Genomic DNA, 20,196 nt, shown 5'->3' on the forward strand with positions numbered 1-20,196 from the left:
GAAAGACCATGAATTGTTTAGGCTTTTCCTTTCCAAAAACCTTCGCGTGTGTTTGAATAGACCGCTTCGTAACATAGCACTCACAACATTTGTCTGTTTATTTTGTTATGAGCCTCATAAATGCTTTTAGTTGTCAACGATATTTTTTTTAAAATAATGACTGAATACTCTCAGTTATCGAACAATTAACTAACGTAGGGAAAATGACAATTGCAATTGTTTTAAAGTTTGAATGAATTACTACTGTATAATTCATTATCAACATAAAAGGAAGTGATGTTTTCTGATCTAAATTACGATAATTCATTAAATACATGTTTATCGTTTATTTGATGACGCAGTCACAACTTTAATGTTTTCATTTTCTAAATTTTGATCAGGGTTTTCCTTGTCTCAATATTCAAAGTTATCAATATGACACTTTAATAACATGAGCAAAACGACGAGTGTCACATGTGGAGGAGGATTTGCTAACCTTTACGGAGCACATGCGATCACCTCCATTTTTTTGTGGTGTTCGTGTTGCTTAGTCTTTAGTTTTCTTGTATTTATGTTGTGTCTTGTGTAGTATTATTTGTCTGTTTGTCTTTTTCTTTTTTAGCCATTGCGTTTTCAGTCTATTTTCGATCTATGAGTTTGACTGTCCTTCTGGTATATTTTGACACACTTTCAAAAACTTTCAGTATACAGTACCTAGCTCAAACACAAATTGAGCAAAAGTACCTGTTGGATATTTCTATGTATTTCAAACGTTTGTTGTGTTAATAATTTTCTTCATGATTATGTAACAAATTCTCATAATAAAATTGAGAATGGAAATGGGGAATGTGTCAAAGAGACAACAACCCGACCAAATAAAAAACAACAGTACCCCTGATTCACTTCCTTGTGGAGGGTCACTGAAGTCATGTGGTTGAAGGTCTGAAGCTTTTTTTTTAAAGTAGATTTGTTTTGGTGTATTACTACATATTTATCTCATATAAACCTGTATAAACCGAAAACCTGTTTAAACCAAACATGTTCGGAATCACCGTCATATCAAATAATGTGTGTGGAGAACCTAATAAAACCGAACATCGGCCAATACTGAAAAAATCTTAAGCCCCGAAGAGGTTCGGTTTAAACAGGTTTCATCGTATGTCCTTGTTTAAACATTTCTAGTTCATATATTAGCAAAACTTCGTTCAATATATGGTAAGCGATGATATTATTATGACAAACTTTTAAAACTGACAATTTGAGAAAGAAAATGTGAACATTTATTGATAAATAGGCATACAGTGAGATGTGCGACTAGATGAAATAGCAGCATTATACACTTTATATAAACCTGAAAGCTGGAATGAATAACTATTAAACTTATTCTGATACGTTTAATTTGTCATCAGAGAAGTTAAATACAGTTCTATAGATGTCATGCCAGAACACATGCACCGGGGTCTCGCCGATAATAACAAGTCTTTTTTTTAAATTCTTTGAAAAGTGAAACTGAGGTTGGGATGTTAAATATGATGTAAAAGAAGTAAAAGAGCGCAACCAGTGATATCTTTTCTTAATTGATTCTAATTAAATAATAAGTGTTTTTCAAGATTTTTATATTTGAATTAGTGCTACATGTAGTAGCAGTTGCTCTTTGTAAATACGGCTGTTACAAATAAAGATAACAGCAGTATAACGTCATAAATCGTTTGAGAAAAAAAAAAATCCGGGCTACAAACTAAAACGGAGGGAAAAACAGAAACTATAAGTGGAAAACGACGCATCTTTTGGCAAAATATATAATATTCATAGATATTTTGTTTGTTTTACATTCTGGTACCTAAATATGACCTCTATGTTTTACATCACAGAGACACAACTTGGGAACTTTACCAGTATAAATACACATGAAGAGCGCACAAATTGAATTCTGACGAAGACCAAAAGTTGAGGCAGAGGATGTGCATACTTTTTACAGAAGTTGGAAGTCTTTGAATTTAGAGACATTTACATGTTGAAAATATGCTGCACAGTCCTATATGTTGACCTTTGAAAAGAATAGATGTGTATATTAACTTTCCATTCTATGATAAAATTATTCATGAAACTGCATAGTAAATGTGACACAATTTAAGCCATAAAATGAGTTTCTATGAAAAATTGCATTGTCTAATTTGATAAATGTGCAACCTATATGATATAAACATATAAGTTACCCTTCCGGACCACGTGAGATCACCCCAGAATTTGGTCGGGTTCGTGTTGCTCAGTCTTAAGTTTTCTATTTTGTGTTTTGTGTTTTATTGTGTGTCTGTGGGTATTTTACTCTTTAGTCATGGCGTTGTCAGACTTTTTCGATCAGTTTATTTTTCGACTTATCAGTTTGAATGTTCCTCTCTTTTCTCCTATGTTGTCTCTTTATAACTTGGTTTTTGATTGGTAACAAAAAATTATTAACGAGAAGCTGGTAAATAAGGTGATGATAGTCAATTTCTAAAGAGCTTTTAGTTTTTATTGTGCAGGATGTTCAAATTTATGAAAGCGTATTCATTTATTACACTTTTATTGTAGCTTTTATTTTGCAAGTGTTATCTATGTATATATACATATATGGGCTGTTTGTATGTCTGTATGTTTGTGTTGTTTATGTATCTGATGTTATACATGTATGTTTTGTTTATCAATATCAGCCGGTTAAAGAGCTCTTAAGAGCTCATGTTCCTTGTTATTATGTATATATGCAACCAGACTTTATATAAAGATTACTTACACATAAAATCTTAAATTTGTGGACACGTATCATGGTCAAATTCCAAAATTCTGATTATTAGTGTTTCGGTCTCAACCAATCATATCACTTGTTTCGAAATAGAGTATGTTTATTGCATCTTAAGAACAACTGTTGAAAGTTAAAGGCTTCAACCTAGCTGTAATCTTTTCATACACTGTTGAACACATGGGTTTTCCGTTTGTATCGTAATAACGGTCCCCCTTGAATTACAAGGCGTGTTATAGATTAGACTCATGTAACCACATAGACATCAAAGTTGCATATTTCAACAGTAGTAAATATTTCGGAAGAGACATGATAGCCGTAAATAAGAGATTGCATTTTATTTCAAAAACAAATGAAATAATATGATCAATAGAAGTATACATCATATACAGATGCTTTGCTAGAGGAAACTATTGCTGTATTATCATCTTTATATTGACATTAATAGAATGAATCACTTAAACATATTATTATACTTCTTTACATTTTGATCGTGTGTGTTAAACTGACAAGCCCAGTCAAATGATCAAATCAGTAGAAACAATGCATTGCTATTTTTATGACATGTTAATTGTTAACTCAAATTAAAACGAATGGTATACTATTAGAATAAGTTGTAAGAAGTTGTGTTACACCTCAATGCTTTTGTTTATTTTACGACATACCATTCCGAAATCATTAAGAGAAGTCCTACATATAACAACCTATATTAGCGATTTTTACATTCAAAATTTGATAAAAAATAAATTAATTCATCTTAAATTCAACAAAAAAGTATCATCATTCAACAAAAAAATCATCTTTAATTCAACAAAAAGTACTAAAAGATTGTAAAGTATCCAGAGCATAATATAAATAATACTAACATGTATCATAACAATCCGAAACGAACACACAAACACACATCTATATGTAAACAACAGCAATTTCTGACATGTTTCTACAACATCAAGGTACAGGAACAATATTGACACCAGATACATTATTGTGTTCGTGGTCAAGATTGCAATATCTAATTTATTTTTTGACATATTTGAAAGCAAAATTCAGTTAAAAGGAACTGGTATATATAGAGAATGAGAGTCAACTTTTAAAAATATTTGAGTTTTTACATTGCGAAGGATATTCAAATGCAGCCGATCATATGTAAGCATAAACGCTGGTTCTATAAGTTTGGACATATATATCATGTGCAAATTCCAAAAATCAGATTATTTGTGTCTTGGTTTAAACAAATCAAAATTTTGTTTCTTTAAAGAGTGTGTTTATTTATTCATCTGTCCAAACGTTCAAAGTTAAAGGCCTCACTCTATCTGTAACCAGTTAAACACTGTTAAATACATGGTAGATCAGTTTGCATCGTAATAAATATTCCCTTAGGGACACTTCAATTTGTAGACACATTATAACTAATTGCGAATTCATATAACGACATAGACGTTATAGATGCTTGGTGTTTTTACCGTAATGATTTCTATTGGAAAGAGATATGTTAGAGGTAAATAAGTAATTGCATTTTATTTCAAAAACAAATGATAGAATGTGCCGTATTATGTAACAATGTAACGTTTTAACAAATATCTGAATTATAGATACTCTGCTGGAGGAATTATGATAACGATATGATTAGTCACAAATATTGTACAATGAAACCATTTACGCTAATCAATATATCTATAAAGCACACGTCAGATGCTTTGCAAAAGAAATACATTCCTACAATTTCTTCATTATATAGACATTCAACATTCATAGAGCAAATCCTTTAAACATCTTAAACTTGTTTACTTCTTTACATTTTGATCTTAAGTGTTAAACAGACAAGTCATGTTAAATGAGCAAAACAGCAGAAACCTTGCAATGTCGATTTATTGCTAGTGAGCGTATGTATTTTACTTGAATAAATTATATGATCGATTCTTCGAGTTAAAGGGCACTTATCAGATAGCAAATGCAGAAAACCATGTTATTATTCGAAATACTAAAGATTTTCTTCCCCAAGAGTAGATTACTTTATTTGTATTTTGCAAAACCTTTTAGTTTTTTGGATCCTCAATGATATTCAATTTCGTACTTTATTTGGCCTTTTCAGCTTTCTTGATTCGAGTGTTACTTATGAGTTGTTCCATAAACTGTTCAAAGTTAAAGGATTTAAACTGGCTTTATAACCAATTTCTACACGGGTGAACACATGGTAAATCTGTTTGCATTGTATTAAAGATCACCTTTGAAATAGTTTAATCATCAGGCGTGAAAACCATAGGTACTGTAAATGGATCGGTGCGAATCTCGGAAATCTGTGCTATTTTAATGTATAAAATTATGAAAGAAATGTTTTCTTAGTTTGAAAATAGACTTTTTTCTGTGGAAGGTATCGTATTATTGTTATATTAAAATGTAATATAACAAAAATACCGAACTCCAAGGAAAATTCTCGGAAAGTCCCTTATCAAATGGCAAAATCAAAAGCTTAAACACATCAAACGAATGGAAAACAACATTCATATTCCTTATTTGGTGCAGACATTTCCTTACGTAGAAATTTAATGCATCATGGGATATTTAGAAAATTAGGGAAATATAGGGTTAGCAAACAATCATCACAACGTTCCTTAAATTCACGTTTGAACTTTCATCTACGGTTATAGAGGTAAATTCAGTAAATAAATATACGTCATTAGGGACCACCCATTTGGCGGAGAACTTTCTGCATAAAATTGAAGTCCTATGCTCTTCTGATTGGTAGATAATGTTTGTTTTTTTGATTGAAGGATCAAAGCTAGAGTTAAAAATTTGATGAAAAAATGAATGCTGAATGTACTGATTTTTTTTACTACAGGGTTGAAAAGTATTAGGCGTCATATAACAATATAGCCTATTTATCAACATCGACAACATTAAAATACTATTATATAGTATAGGTGAATCCCTGATGATTTGGGGGGGGGGGGGGGGTTCAATGCTTAAACCCATTCATAATGTAATATGCAAAACCTGCTGAAACACAAATAACTATAGGATTGTTATACTAAGTAATTACTAAGTAATACTAGCATCACGACGAAAGTACAGTTGGCATATGGGGAAAACAAGAATCAAATTTCCACATTCCACAATGGAAAAGTACTAAGCAGTGTAACCGAAACAAGATAGGAAAGTATTTCAACCGTCGCCCTTATTCACTTTCAATTATTTTTTATATACTAGATATACACAGTATTCCCATTTACATTGTGTCTCTGTATTTTGCAGATCTGGGAAGTAAAACGAGACAACAGGGATAAATTATGAACAGTTCAAGTAGAATAATATGTGGGACCAAGGAAAATTGATGAACGAGAATGGAATAGGATTATCAAAAGTGATAAATGATACAAATGTTTAAAATTGTTCCAAGCAAGATAACTCAAAATAAAATTTGAAAAAAACCAAATGTTAACAGTTAAGTAGTACATGTTTGAGAGATGGGGCATAATTTAAATGAGAAAATTTTCCATAAAAGGACATTTTTTCATTAAAAGGGTTTATTGTCCGTCATTTTCTAATGCTTATTAGGTTTTCCACTTTTCTGTGAAAAAACATATTGTATTTGTTCTGATTATTAGGTCTTTCAACTTTTCTGTGGAAAGACCTTTTGAATTTCTTCTGATTATTTTTTTCTGCCGCCTATTTTTTTCTTGGCTGTGTTGTTATTTTTAAAGATGTCGCTTAGATATGATATAGAACAGTTTTTACGCTTTTGAAACTGATACCGCCTAACCGAACACTTTCCCTTGTAACAGTTATCTCCTCAAACACTGTTTTTCTTATGCTTACAACAACTTCGCAACTGTATAAAAATACGACAAAATTATTTTACCAAATTACTCGTTATATCCTCAGGATATGGAGAATAATTTTCACCGAAGAGATCAGGAGACTCCCAATGAGAGTTATTTCCCCTGATACATTGGTTACTGGTAAACAATTACTGATAAAGACCTAGGGTCTTTTGATATGAAGTCATTAGTGTAAAAAAGAAAATAAGGTCAACATCAAAGGTCAAGGTCGTAAATTTTGATTTTGGTTTATTTTCACTTCTGTTTAAAAACTGCATAAGATATCAACAAATTATTTTTACTAAATTGTTAGTTTTAACATGTCGTCACACGTAAATTTTGGTTGCAAGGGTATGTTGACTTTAAATGGGAGTTTTCTCCCTTTTTAGCTCACCTGGTCCGAAGGACCAAGTAAGCTTTTCTCATCACTTGGCGTCGGTCGTCCGTCGTCGTCCGTCGTCGTCGTCGTTAACAATTTACATTATGAACATCTTCTAGAGAACCACTGAATGGAATGAAACCAAACATGACATGATTGTTCCTTATGAGGTGCTGACCAAGTGTTGTTACTTTGTTGCCGATCCATCATCAAAGATGGCTGCCAGCGGGGGGCTTAGTTTAACATAGGACCCTATGGTAAATACATACAAATGACTTCTTTTAGAGAACCACTGAATGGAATGAAACCAAACATAGCATGAATGTTCCTTATGAGATTCTGACCAATTGTTGTTACTTTGTAGCCCATCTATCATCCAAGATGGCTGCCAGCGGGGGACTTAGTTTAACATAGGACCCTTTGGTAAATGCATACAAATGACTTCTTTCAGAGAACAACTGAATGGAATGAAACCAAAAATAGCATAAATGTTCCTTATGAGGTGCTAACCAAGTGTTGTTACTTTGTAGCCGATCCATCATCCAAGATGTCCGTCAGCGGGGGACTTAGTTTAAAATAGGACCCTATGAGAAATGCATACAAATGACTTCTTTTAGAGAACCACTGAATGGAATGAAATTAAACATAGCATGAATGTTTCTTATGAGGTGCTGACCAAGTGTTGTTACTTTGTTGCCGATCCATCATCAAAGATGGCTGCCAGCGGGGGACTTAGTTTAACATAGGACCCTATGGGAAATGCATTAAAAAGTCCTCTTTTAGAGAACCACTAAATTGAATGAAACCAAACAGCATGAATGTTCCTTTCCTTTATGAGGTGCTGGCCAAGTGTTATTACTTTGTAGCCAAATTTTATCTTTTTTTATATGATTTCAAAAAGAAAATTGAGTCAGGTGAGCGACACAGGCTCTTGAGAGCCTCTAGTTATATTTAAAATTATATGTATTGCGATTTAACTCATTAACCAAATATATCAAAGACCTAGTGTCTTTTGATTTGAGGTCATTTGTTTATGACCTTGAAATTGTGGTCAAAGTCAAAGTTGAATTTGCTTTAACTTCATATTTGTACACGATAAAGCTATGGGAATTTTGCATTAAGTTGCCAGCCATATAACATTAAACATTAGAACCAGAAATGACCTGGTGTCATAGAGACATAACTTGGGACTGTTACCGGTATAAAAACACACTATTGCGATGAAAAATGAATTCTGAAGCAGGCAAAAAGTAAAGGTTGGGGTGGTACAAATTTTAGTAAAAGTTTAAACTCTAACAAATTCGGGGCATATTCATTTTAAAAATATGAAGCACAGTCCTATATATTGACCTTTGGTTAAAATAGTAGTGCATATTAACTTTCTATTCTAGGATATCATTTGTCACGAAACTTCATAGTAGAAGTGTCATTTTAGCCGCAAAGAGAGTTCCTATGGGAAATTGCATAGTCTATATTTACAGAAATGCAACCTGTAGGAGTTATCTCCTCCGAACACACTCCTCCGTAACCGTAAAAAAAGCGACAAATTTATTTTAAATAATTGCTCGTTATATCCTCATGATGTTTTGTCCAATTTTGCCCGAAGCGAAACGAAGACTCCATATGAGACTTATTTCCCCTTCTGTACCTGACATAAGGGAAATATAAATGTATCGCATGAATGGTAAATATTAGAGACCTAAGGTATAAGATCAAAGGTCTAGGTTATATTCTAAATTTTAACTTTTTCTTGTTTTATGATCTCCTTTGTCACTTTTAAAGAGATATATATATATAAAAGAACTAGTGCAAGATGCCTAATTGTGTTTAAGATATCATACATTTGGTTTGAAACATTTTATAGGAGTTATTGTCGCTGAAATGATTCAATTTAAGGTAAATTGATTATTACTCCAACTTTTTGGGGGGTCTTTTGCAAAATGTTGTTGACATATGTTTAAAATAACGGAAGTGACCTTGAGTAAACCGTAAGTAGCCATGTTGGCACTTATTTCATTGAAAAGTACCTAGAAACTATATATTTTTGAAATATGCATATATATACCTATCATTTAAGACCGGAAGCGACCTTCACTAAACCGGATGTACCTAATATCTCCCTTATTACAGGCAAAAGTATATAGAAACCATATAGTTTTGGAATCAGTATAAACAAAGCTATCATGTGAGACCAAAATTGACATTTTTTAAAACAAAAATTGACAATTATCTCCCTTATTTCAGACAAAAATATATAGAAAAATTTATTTATTGATTCAGTATGAAGAAAACTTTGCTTTGACGCCAATAGTTACTTTGAGTAAACCAAAGATAGATTCTCATCAATAATTCACAAACATGATGTGGAAAGACCTTCAACTGTTCTCTGAACAATTTATCGCGAGATCAAAAGGAGTAGGTTCAGTAAGACCCCTTTTTGGCCCCAAAATATAGCAGTTTTACAAAATTGTTAAAATGTAAACCTTTAGTTATTTATTGGACAGTAGAATGCTTCTGCTACATAAATATGGGCTGTTTTTTGACAATACAGTGCACATATACCTGGTACTAGCACCATTAAGTCATGCTAAATTACTGAAATCCTCATAATTCTAGCATTTTAGTTAAATTTTAGACGGTTTTCGTGTAAAACGAAAGTGGCCGCATTCGTGTTCATCCTTAATATTGAAATGTAAGTTGTATTTTATGATAATACATAACATATATAAAGGTTGAGGATGAACACGGATGCGGCCACTTTCATTTTTACCAAAAACCATCTGAAAAGTTACATTTTTCGGCCAATTAGGTAGATTTTTCATATTTGAGCTTGAATCGAATCGTTTTTAATGACTAAATCTGTTAAAATCTTTCACATAAACTAATTAATTCAAATAAAATAGACACTTAAGTGTTTAAAAAGTGGTCAAAATCTTTCGACAGATGAACCTGAAATTTGAGGCCAAAATCGGTCCTTACCGGACCTACTCCTTTGGCGGAAGAAAAAAAGTTGTTCTTGCGATAAATTTTTGTTTCGCAATACATGCAATATGTCGCTTAGATATTTCTTATATTGTATCGTACAGTTTATGCGCTTTTAAATTTCACCCTGCTAAGCCGAACAAGTTTTCTTTGTAAGAGTTATCTACCCATTCACTGTTTATCTTGTGTGTGCATCTCCTTCGTAAAAAGAAAAGATGCCAACAAAATTCTTTTACTAAATTGTTCATTACATCATCGGGAACTTTTGGCTGATTTTGGATCGAAGCGATCCGGGGATGACTATTTATTATATCGGTATGTCAGTGTAATTCATTAATCGTTATCCGTAAAGACCTAAGGACTTTTGATTTAAATACATTAAAGTATGTAACTAATTGTTAGGAAAATGCACGTACGTTTACCGTTGCTTTTAATTCAAACAGACATTGCTACACTAGGACAGTGTTTATACAAAAGCTCGAACTAAAGGCATACAGCTATTCAATAGTCAGAAATCTCTTTAACTGAAACAAATCCGTGTCACAAACAAAAACTGAGGGAAACACATTAATTATAAGAGGAAACAAAACAGAATAACACAAACACTCAACTGCTACAAAAACCAACGCCAACATACATACAAGTAATTAATTAAAAGTTTAATAAAAAATTGTAATAGACATTAATGGACAAAAATTAAAAATAACAAAAATACCGAACTCCAAGGGAAATTCAAAACTGAAAGTCGTTTAACAAATGGCAAAATCAAAAACGTAAACACTTCTAACGAATCGAAAACAACTGTCATATACCTGACTTGGTACAGGCATTTCCTAATGTAGCAAATGATGGACTAAAGCTGGTTTTATAGCTAGCTAAGCCTCTCACTTGTATGACAGTCGCATATAATTCCATTATATTGACAACAATGTTTGAGCAAAACAAAGGGACACAATAGGTAAAAATGTTAAAAATAGGGGTACATCAGTCATCAGTATAATATAATCTTAATCACCATAAAAACAAATAACTATTTCAACAAAGAAAAACGAAAATGGCACATAGATGTTAATGTAAATGGCACAAAATGGCGGATCTTGACATGACGCCTTTACTCGAAGTTTTTTTTAATGTCGAAAAAAGAAAGTCATTTACAGAGGCATCACGAAGAATATGTTAAATTTGGTCTAAATTGCTTAAAGTAGTAAATTGCTACCTAAACATCTGTAATTCATACCTTTCATACGATCTCATATTGAATACAAGAAATAATTAATATAGAAAGAAAGAATATCAAGACCATTGCCTTACATATATATTATCCTGATCTATTTTCATAAGTTGAACAATGATTTTCCACAGGGATAAAATATTTTAATTACCTTTTAATGACAATACCTTTTTTTTTTGTTAAAGTTGATTCACGTTCTTTTCTTTTGGCTGATTTAAAAAGTATTTGAAAACAAAGCTAAAGGCTACAAGCGTAACATAAATAAATATGAAATAAATATTAACAATCTTCATTTGGTCTTATAAATATCAACCAAAGTGCCAAATATAAATACTTGTAGAATATCATAATAGCTAGGATATCAAATTTGTTTTTAACTAAGAATGTTCTATACGTTACAATTCAAGTGAGATAACTTTATATTATACAAGGGAGATAACTTTATATTATACAAGGCAGGCAAAGTAAGGTTCTGTGGTATATTTTATTAGTTTTATTGTTTTTTGTATAGATCTGTGGTATTGTTGGGGTATTTTGTGGTATTTTGTGGTGTTCTGTGGTATTTTGTGGTATTGTGTGGTGTTCTGTGGTATGTTGTGGTATTCTGTGGTGTTCTGTGGTATTTTGTGGTATTCTGTGGTATTCTATGGTAAAAAGACGCCCCGTCATGGCTGTGGAAACGTGAGGATCAGAAATATTCATCACATTCTCCAAACTGCAGGAAGGACTATATAGAATATCTATACCATCAATTTTGTCATTGCACTAATAGGGTGTAGAACATGTAAGTTCTCCAATCTAGTCGTCTTCCTTTTGTCATTTATGGGCGATACAAGATGAGGATTGTTAATCCTGTTGCGTATAATTTATCGATGATCCGCACTCCAATAAAACATATATTCGTATGTCCTCCTTTTCCCTTCACCGACATATTTCCACCCGTAAAGTTTACATTCAATCCGTAAATAGGATTTGTTGCTTTACAATTAAAAAAATCGTTCCTGCTGGTGAAGATAATATACTTTAAGGTAAATTATTTGTAAGTTGGGCATCTGTTACCAGTTTGCTATAGTTTTTCTAGTTTTAAATTTTATATTTAGAAAGAAAACAGTTTTGTTTAGAGTTATTTAACAATGTTAAAGTCCAAAATGTCTAGTAATTGAATTATACGTGGAATAATGCAAATAATATAATTGCTGAATATACCATTCGTGCGTTGATCTGACTGTGTATCTGAGATGGTTTTCGTAATGTCTAATGATAAAAAAAAACCACATAATACGTCAGACGACAGTGTTTGGTTTCGGAGCTTGTAATTCTTGGCAACGTCAGAACCAGTATTCTTTTCATTATTTTTACCATATAAAACTATGTAAAGTAAGAGGTAATAATTATGTACTCGACATAGGCGTGTTAAGTAAATAACGGCTGATTTAGATGAATTTTATTGTTTACATGCAATGAACTGCATACTTATTTAAGAATTATCAATATCGCCATTATATAACGTTTATTTATGTTGTCAAGAGACCCATACAAATCCATGAAAATGTTACACATATGGGCTGTATTTAATGATTTTATTAATTATGACCTTATGCATCTAGTATAGTTTCGTTTGATTCAGTTTAGTTTTAGTTTCTTATTTCACGACATATTTCGATTTTTGAACGCAGAAATATATTACATATAAAAAAGAAGATGTGGTATGATAGCCAATGAGACAACTGTCCACAAGAGACCAAAATGACACAGACATTAACAACTATAGGTCACCGTACGGCCTTCAACAATGAACAAAGCCCATACCGCATAGTCAGCTATAAAAGGCCCCGATAAGACAATGTAAAACTATTCAAAGACAGCATTTTTTGGCAGAACATGTATTTAGCACTGGTAAACCAACAATGTATAATAATTATTTTTTTTAAAGTAAAAAAAACAAAGTTAATTATATATATATAAACAGCGAAAAAATAATATGATAAAATTGAGAATGGAACTTTTTTTTTATTACAAGCAAAAGTTTTTACTTGCATAACACAAAAACAAACAAAAGACAAACCACAGTATACAAAACACAACATCAAAAACTAAAGACTGAGAAAAACTGATCTCAGCATCAAATCTTGCTCAATATCGTGCTCTTTGTGTGGTGTTATAATTACTGCGATAGTTTCGGATATCTTTCATGTTTTGTTTTTTTATTAAGTAAAAGTTTAACGAAAAGTTGTAACTAATATTTAAGGATGTTAATGTATATAACATTATTGGGGATCTTGACCATACGCTTTTTCTTGGAGGTCTTTTAATGTCCTCTCTACTTTTTTTACATTGCTAATGCTTAAATTCTTTTATAAGGAGGTATATTGATATGTTTTTTTATTTGTATCCAAACGAAAGTCGTGAACAATGAACATTGTATTCGAATATCAGATTTAAAATAGGAAACGGTCGGTTGATGTTGAAAGCTGGGTAACCTATTTCGAATTAAATAAAGAAAATCATGAAAATATGTGATAATATGTCTATTTTGCAAATACCACTCAATTCTTTTTTATTATTTCTAAATTGTTATCAGATTATCTCCCTTAAACGTTTTATGTTAAAGGCCTTGTGGACTTTAAAAGGAAAGATGAAACACCGTCATTATAAGTGTCCTTTAAACATCATTTTAGTAGACTTCAGCGAATATTTATATCCTTTCCAGGTAAACCATTCGATACCATCGGCAAATGTCGAATGCGGTCCACCTAAATATGCTCCATTCAAATTTGCCCAATGACACATATTGTGCCACCACGCACCCTTATACTTTTGTGCGCAGTCGTAGTCAGGATATCTATCGTTATCTCTATCTTTAGTAGAAAACATCATGCCGTTTTGGTTTCTATCACCAGGTTTCATTAGACTATCTCCTGTACATGTAAAAGACAAGAAAAAATACAAAAAAGTAAAATCACAAAAATACTGAAATCAGAGAAAAATCTAATCGGAAAGTCCATAATCACATAGCAAAATCAAACGACAAAACACATCAAAAACGAATGGACAAGAACTGTCATATTCCTAACTTGGTGTATGCGAATATAAATACTAATTGATTTGACATATTAACAAAAATCGTTTAAAATAAAGGCATTTCGAATGTACTTATCTCATATAACTTCGAGCAATTATCATGCAGTTTTTGTTGTACACATTTAAATATATATATGCGAAAGTACTTATCAGATAACAAAAATGTGTTATCATAATCATTTTGGATTGCTAATAGGAAAGATTTTGTTGTTGTTGATAAAGTGTTTGTGTATCAAAAATAATAATACCCGAATCCAATTGTTATAAAAAAAAAAATGATTTCTTCTAACTTTGAAAAAATGTATGTTAAAATAATATAATATAATGATAAATCACCGAGCTTGTTATAACTCATTTTGTATGGGTCATACAGAGAAAAACATCATTATGTGCAAGTAAACAAATTTAAATGTCACATCATCAAATGTACCACGTCTTCTTTGTTATATTATAGATATAATTTTTAAACACTATTTCAGAAGACAGCTCTTCTAAATTGCTTCCAGAATTTAAAAAGATCATCGAACATGGTTTCCGGCAATAAAATATCGTTTGTTGTAGAACCGGTCTCTGATAAACTGATATTTTGTTCATTTAAATGTTGTCTTGTGTAATAAAGGGTTTCAGCATCATCGGTGAAGTTTGAATATTTACAAAAACACGTTGATCGAACCTTTTTTTCTAGGAGAAAGAAAAACGTTAAACCATTCATACATGTTTCAATATTACATCACATATAAGACATTTTGACCGAACGTTTTATTTAACTTCAGAGTAATGCTTAACACAATATATTTTGTTTAAAAAAACATGCTTTACCCCACCAGTTTGTTTCATTAAAACAGAATACAAAACGTACCCAGTATCATTAAAAAGTCGGAGGTTATCAATATTCAAATCTCACAAATGAGGCCCCTCATGGGGGGGGGGGGGTCCTAGTAATCACATAATCACCATTTTTTTGCCAATATAATCACATAATCATTAAATATTTGCTTATCTTTAGTAATCAAATAATCATAAACTAAAAATACAGTCCTAGGTAATCAAATAATCATGAAATATTTGGCTTAATAATCAAATAATCATTAAAAAAACGGCCAAGTAATCACATAATCAAAAACCCCATGAGGGCCCTCACAAATCGATCAGGAAGAGACAAAACAATAAAGAAAACAAAAGCTGAGATTATCCAATCAACTCCAAAAGAAGCGAGACCGGGTTCGTCGACAGGGTAAGCATTTCTATATACTACTATACATGCATCACCCCCCTGCAAATACATACTTATAATTTCGGACTTCAAACACTTATAATTTTATTTTTACCTGCAGTTCCACTGTATCCGTCAACATTCAAAGTATAATTCGTTGTGGCATCTTCAATGCTGAAGTCACTGTACTCTGCATATGTCGAATTTCCTTCAAAATCCTCAAGATAGATGTAAAGTTTTTTCTTTCCAGTAGATGTAAGAAGATGTATGAATTTATTTCCTGTTCGACAATGAAATACAATGCAATTAACAAAAAACGATCACGCATCTTAACATATTCATACCAAGTCGTATGCATTCTGGACTATTCTGTGAAAATATGTTCACGGAATCACATTGTGTGGTTTAACATGTTTTATACAGAAAACGTTAAAAGTTTAAACTCACAACCTGATTTATGCAGAACTCAATAAACGAACAACAAATTTGAAAACAACAAAAAACGATAACTATAAAATTACGAGCTCATAATTTGGGACAGGCCCATACAAATGTGGCGAAGCTACCAAGCGAAATTGTGGAAAACCAACATTAGAAACAATACAAGCACATACAATATACAATTGATATGTAAGTGAAGGATTTGATTTAAAATAAATTTTGACACTTTATACGTCGGATATTGAGATATGTTGATTTGTAAATGTTGTACTTTGTAAATAGTTAATCAATAAACACACAATAGAGGGTCTGAATGGGGAGTCCTTCATTTCATTTTCTTTAATTTTTATAGATTCTCTATTCTTTGTAAATAAGCACCCCATTTTTCTCCATGCTTTATTTTTTGGTTTAACTTTCTTTTTTATCTGTTTTCTAGCCCATTATTTTGCACTTTTTGTTCATTATTCTCTATTCCGTCAACTCCTTCCAAATCCTAATATTAACTTTAAAATGGTACGAATTTCACTGCACCATATGATCATGTAGACAATTAATATTTCTACAGTGATTCGTGGGGCCAAAACCTGTGAAAATCTAAAACCTTATACAAACGTTGACGAGTATGAAATAACCGTATGCATTTTGTATGGTGTAACTAACAGTAACGTTTATGAATTACATAACATGTTTTAACAAATAAATAATTAAATTAAGTTTGTTTAATTCAATCGATTATGGGTAACCGTCCTGCAGCGTTATCGGCGTATATGTTCCTTGCCGTCAGACCGCGCTAGGCACTTATTTATCACCCGTTAGTATATGTATACAGAAATTTTCAAAACAAAATAAAGAAAATACATCTATTTACTTCTTAGATAGTATTCAAAACTTATTTTGTAAGATACTTGTCATCCAGTAATTGTATAACGTCATATTGACAGAAACGACGTTGTCGTGTAGTTTGAAGGAATTTTCTTGTATTCCTTGGACAACGTAAATAAATTAAACCACGTACAACACGACCTTTATTTTTAAAGGGGTTAAACCATAAAATAATTATAAGAGTATCATGCTTAAAGCGTTTTGAAATTTTTACCAATTGAATCCAACTTGAGAAACATTTGAAAGAAATGTTGTTTAGGGTTACACATCTAGCTATATAATTACATAAACGGTACCAAGTGTTATGTGATAGGATGCATATGCTCGAGGCAAAAATATTTGAAAGTTAAAGGCAGATCAAATATATTATCTGAATTCTAAGAATATTGGACTTTTGAAAGTTAATAAATATTGTAATGAAATAAAAGGTTAATGTTGTTTTTTAAGACTCTGCCGAAATTTCATAATTTTCTTACAAACAACGATGAATGGAAAGTTAAAAAAACTAACTTTTAAGCAGATATTAAGAAGAAAATTACCCAACCAAAATTCTGATTCCAAATGTCCGAATCCAATCTCAAACTCATACCATCCCTGGTAAAAGTCGATAGTTCCATCTGTTCTCCTTTGGAAAACCTATTAATATGAATAAATAGTAAATAAATTTAAGCAACAGTATTTAAAGATAAAAATAATAAAACGATTTAGAAGACAAATTATAGTTACAGACAAATCTTGGGGAACCGCAGGAACTCACAAAATGCCCGAGGCTATATATATAGCTAGTCGTGTCGAAGGAGTAATCATCGCCTGGTATCCACGTAGCACCTACAATATGACACCACACTCGGCAAAAGTGTCACTATCAAGAATAGGACAAAGATGATAAATTCACAGTGTCAAATAAAAATTTGAGTAGTTATTCAACATACATCTGTTGGAGCAGTTTTGGTGTAAGGAAGTTTTTTGATTTAAGAAAATATAAGTATATTCCTGTCTGAAAAGATGTAGGATGTATCAAATATTATAAAATTGAGAATGGAAATGGGGAATGTGTCAAAGAGACAACAACCCGACCAAATAAAAAAACAACAGCAGAGGGTCACCAACAGGTCTTCAATGTAGCGAGACATTCCCGCACCCGGAGGCGTCCTTCAGCTGGCCCCTAAACAAATATATACAAGTCCAGTGATAATGAACGCCATACTAATTTCCAAATTGTACACAAGAAACTAAAATTAAAATAATACAAGACTAACAAAGGCCAGAGGCTCCTGACTTGGGACAGGCGCAAAAATGCGGCGTTGTTAAACATGTTTGTGAGATCTCAACCCTCCCCCTATACCTCTAACCAATGTAGAAAAGTATAAGCATAACAATACGCACATTAAAATTCAGTTTAAGAGAAGTCCGAGTCTGATGTCAGAAGATGTAACCAAAGAAAATAAACAAAATGACAATAATACATAAATAACAACAGACTACTAGCAGTTAACTGACATGCCAGCTCCAGACTTCAATTAAACTGACTGAAAGATTATGATTTCATCAATGAACATCAGGCACAATCCTTCCCGTTAGGGGTTTAGTATCATACCATCATAACATATATGAGAAGAACATAACCCGTGTCATGCCAACAACTGTTTTTAGAATAAATGTGTTTATTTCCGATGCAAAGACCTTATCAGTGACTCAATATTAACGCCAAAATATGCAATCTTTAATGACTATTTTTAAGTCTATTCAAAGGTTTTGTAAGTTTCTGAGGTGAATACTGACACCTTTGTGCTTTATAAAGAATATTTCCATAAAAAATTGGATGTGAAATACCTGAACGTATTAGAAGTCTGCATGTTGAGCTATATTTACAAATGATGTCTTTATACCGATGATAAAATTTAGTAAATGTTTTGACTAGTTTGTGATATCGAAAACCCTGGTGTAATAATTTTTCAGTAATACATAAATTTCTCTCGTTAAAATCTAAAACATTGTTACATACACGAGCGAATCGTACAAGTTGAGATATATAAACACCGTAAGATGGTGACAAGGGAACGTCACCATCTAAAAACGGATAATTAACGATAGGAAATGAAAAATCATCCCTTTTATCATAAATTTTAGTATTCAGCTTTCCATTAGTGATATAGATATCAAGATCGAGAAAAGGGCAGTGGTCATTGTTAGTATTAGCTTTATTTAAAGTAAGTTCAACATGATAAATTTCATTAATATACATACTGAAGTCGTCATTATTGAGAGCCAAAATATCATCCAAATATCTAAAAGTATTATTAAATTTGTTTATCAGATGTTGTTTCGATGGGTCTTTGCTTATTTTTGTCATAAATTGTAACTCATAACAATACAAAAACAGGTACATGAATGGAATGGTTGTTGTTGAACTTCAAAGAACAAGCATTTACTGCAGTATTGAGATAATGAAGTAAGTACGAATAAAATGAGACACTAAGTAACACGTTTTATTTTTTGGCACACTAAACAATATGTCTCGGGCGAACATATTACAGATTATTGTGTTTCTGCACAGAATTCATATCTTATGTTACACCCCTCCGCCTAGATCCCCACCAGAGAACTTGAGTTCGGCCGAGCTTAGAGGGATTCATGTTGATAAATCCAGTTTTCTATGTGAATTGTTTTGCACCTTTTTCATCTTTTCATTTGTATCATGGCGTTGCCAGTTTGTCGTCGATATATGAGTTTTGAATGTCCATAATGTATCTTCCATCTTTGTTTACTTAAGAATAAATGTCATAAAAGAATAAACCAGAAGCCTCTGACCTTGGTTAATCTTGTATTATTTTAAATTTTAGTTTCTTGTGTATAATTTAGAGTTTAATTATCACTGAACTAGTATATATATTTATTTAGGGGCCAGCTGAAGGGCCTCCGAGTGCTGGAATTTCTCGCTGCATTAAAGACCTATTAGTGACCATCTGTTGTTGTTTGTTCTTTGGTCGGGTTGTTGTCACATTCCCCATTTCATTTCTCAATTTTATTAGTTATAATTACAGTCCACCATATGATGAACAAAACGACATCAGCCAATCAGAAGTTGCGTTACATCGTAAATTAAATTATTTAAGAATAAATATTAGTTATAATTACAGTCCATCCTGGTCCAGCTGTATCCATGTCACAGTAGACATCAAACTGTTCATCTGATGGGTAAATAGTATATACCCCTGATAAACTTCCTGGGTGGATGTCACCGCAGTCACGTGGGCGTAGAACTATTGAAAAATATCTCGTAATATTAATGATTTTAATATATGTCTGTTTTATATTTTCGTATAAAGATAACCATATGTTAATGTTTTTAACAGTAAGAATATTTTATTGTTTTGAAGACATCAAAAACTGAATCAAATGTTGCTGAGTCGT

General features: G+C 31.9%; 1 protein-coding gene across 1 annotated transcript; it reads right to left on the reverse strand.

The window, feature by feature from the left end:
- Positions 1 to 13,814: 13,814 nt before the first annotated feature.
- On the reverse strand, positions 13,815 to 17,021 carry LOC143050750 (ficolin-2-like). Its single transcript, XM_076223870.1, has 3 exons — positions 16,997 to 17,021; positions 15,575 to 15,739; positions 13,815 to 14,083 (listed from the first exon to the last, which is right to left on the reverse strand). The coding sequence occupies exons 1-3, from the start codon at positions 17,019 to 17,021 to the stop codon at positions 13,815 to 13,817; spliced, it is 459 nt and encodes a 152-aa protein (XP_076079985.1).
- Between the last annotated feature and the right edge of the window lie 3,175 nt (positions 17,022 to 20,196).

This window comes from Mytilus galloprovincialis, chromosome 11, assembly GCF_965363235.1.
Source record: "Mytilus galloprovincialis chromosome 11, xbMytGall1.hap1.1, whole genome shotgun sequence".
NCBI classification, from domain to species: Eukaryota; Metazoa; Mollusca; class Bivalvia; order Mytilida; family Mytilidae; genus Mytilus; species Mytilus galloprovincialis.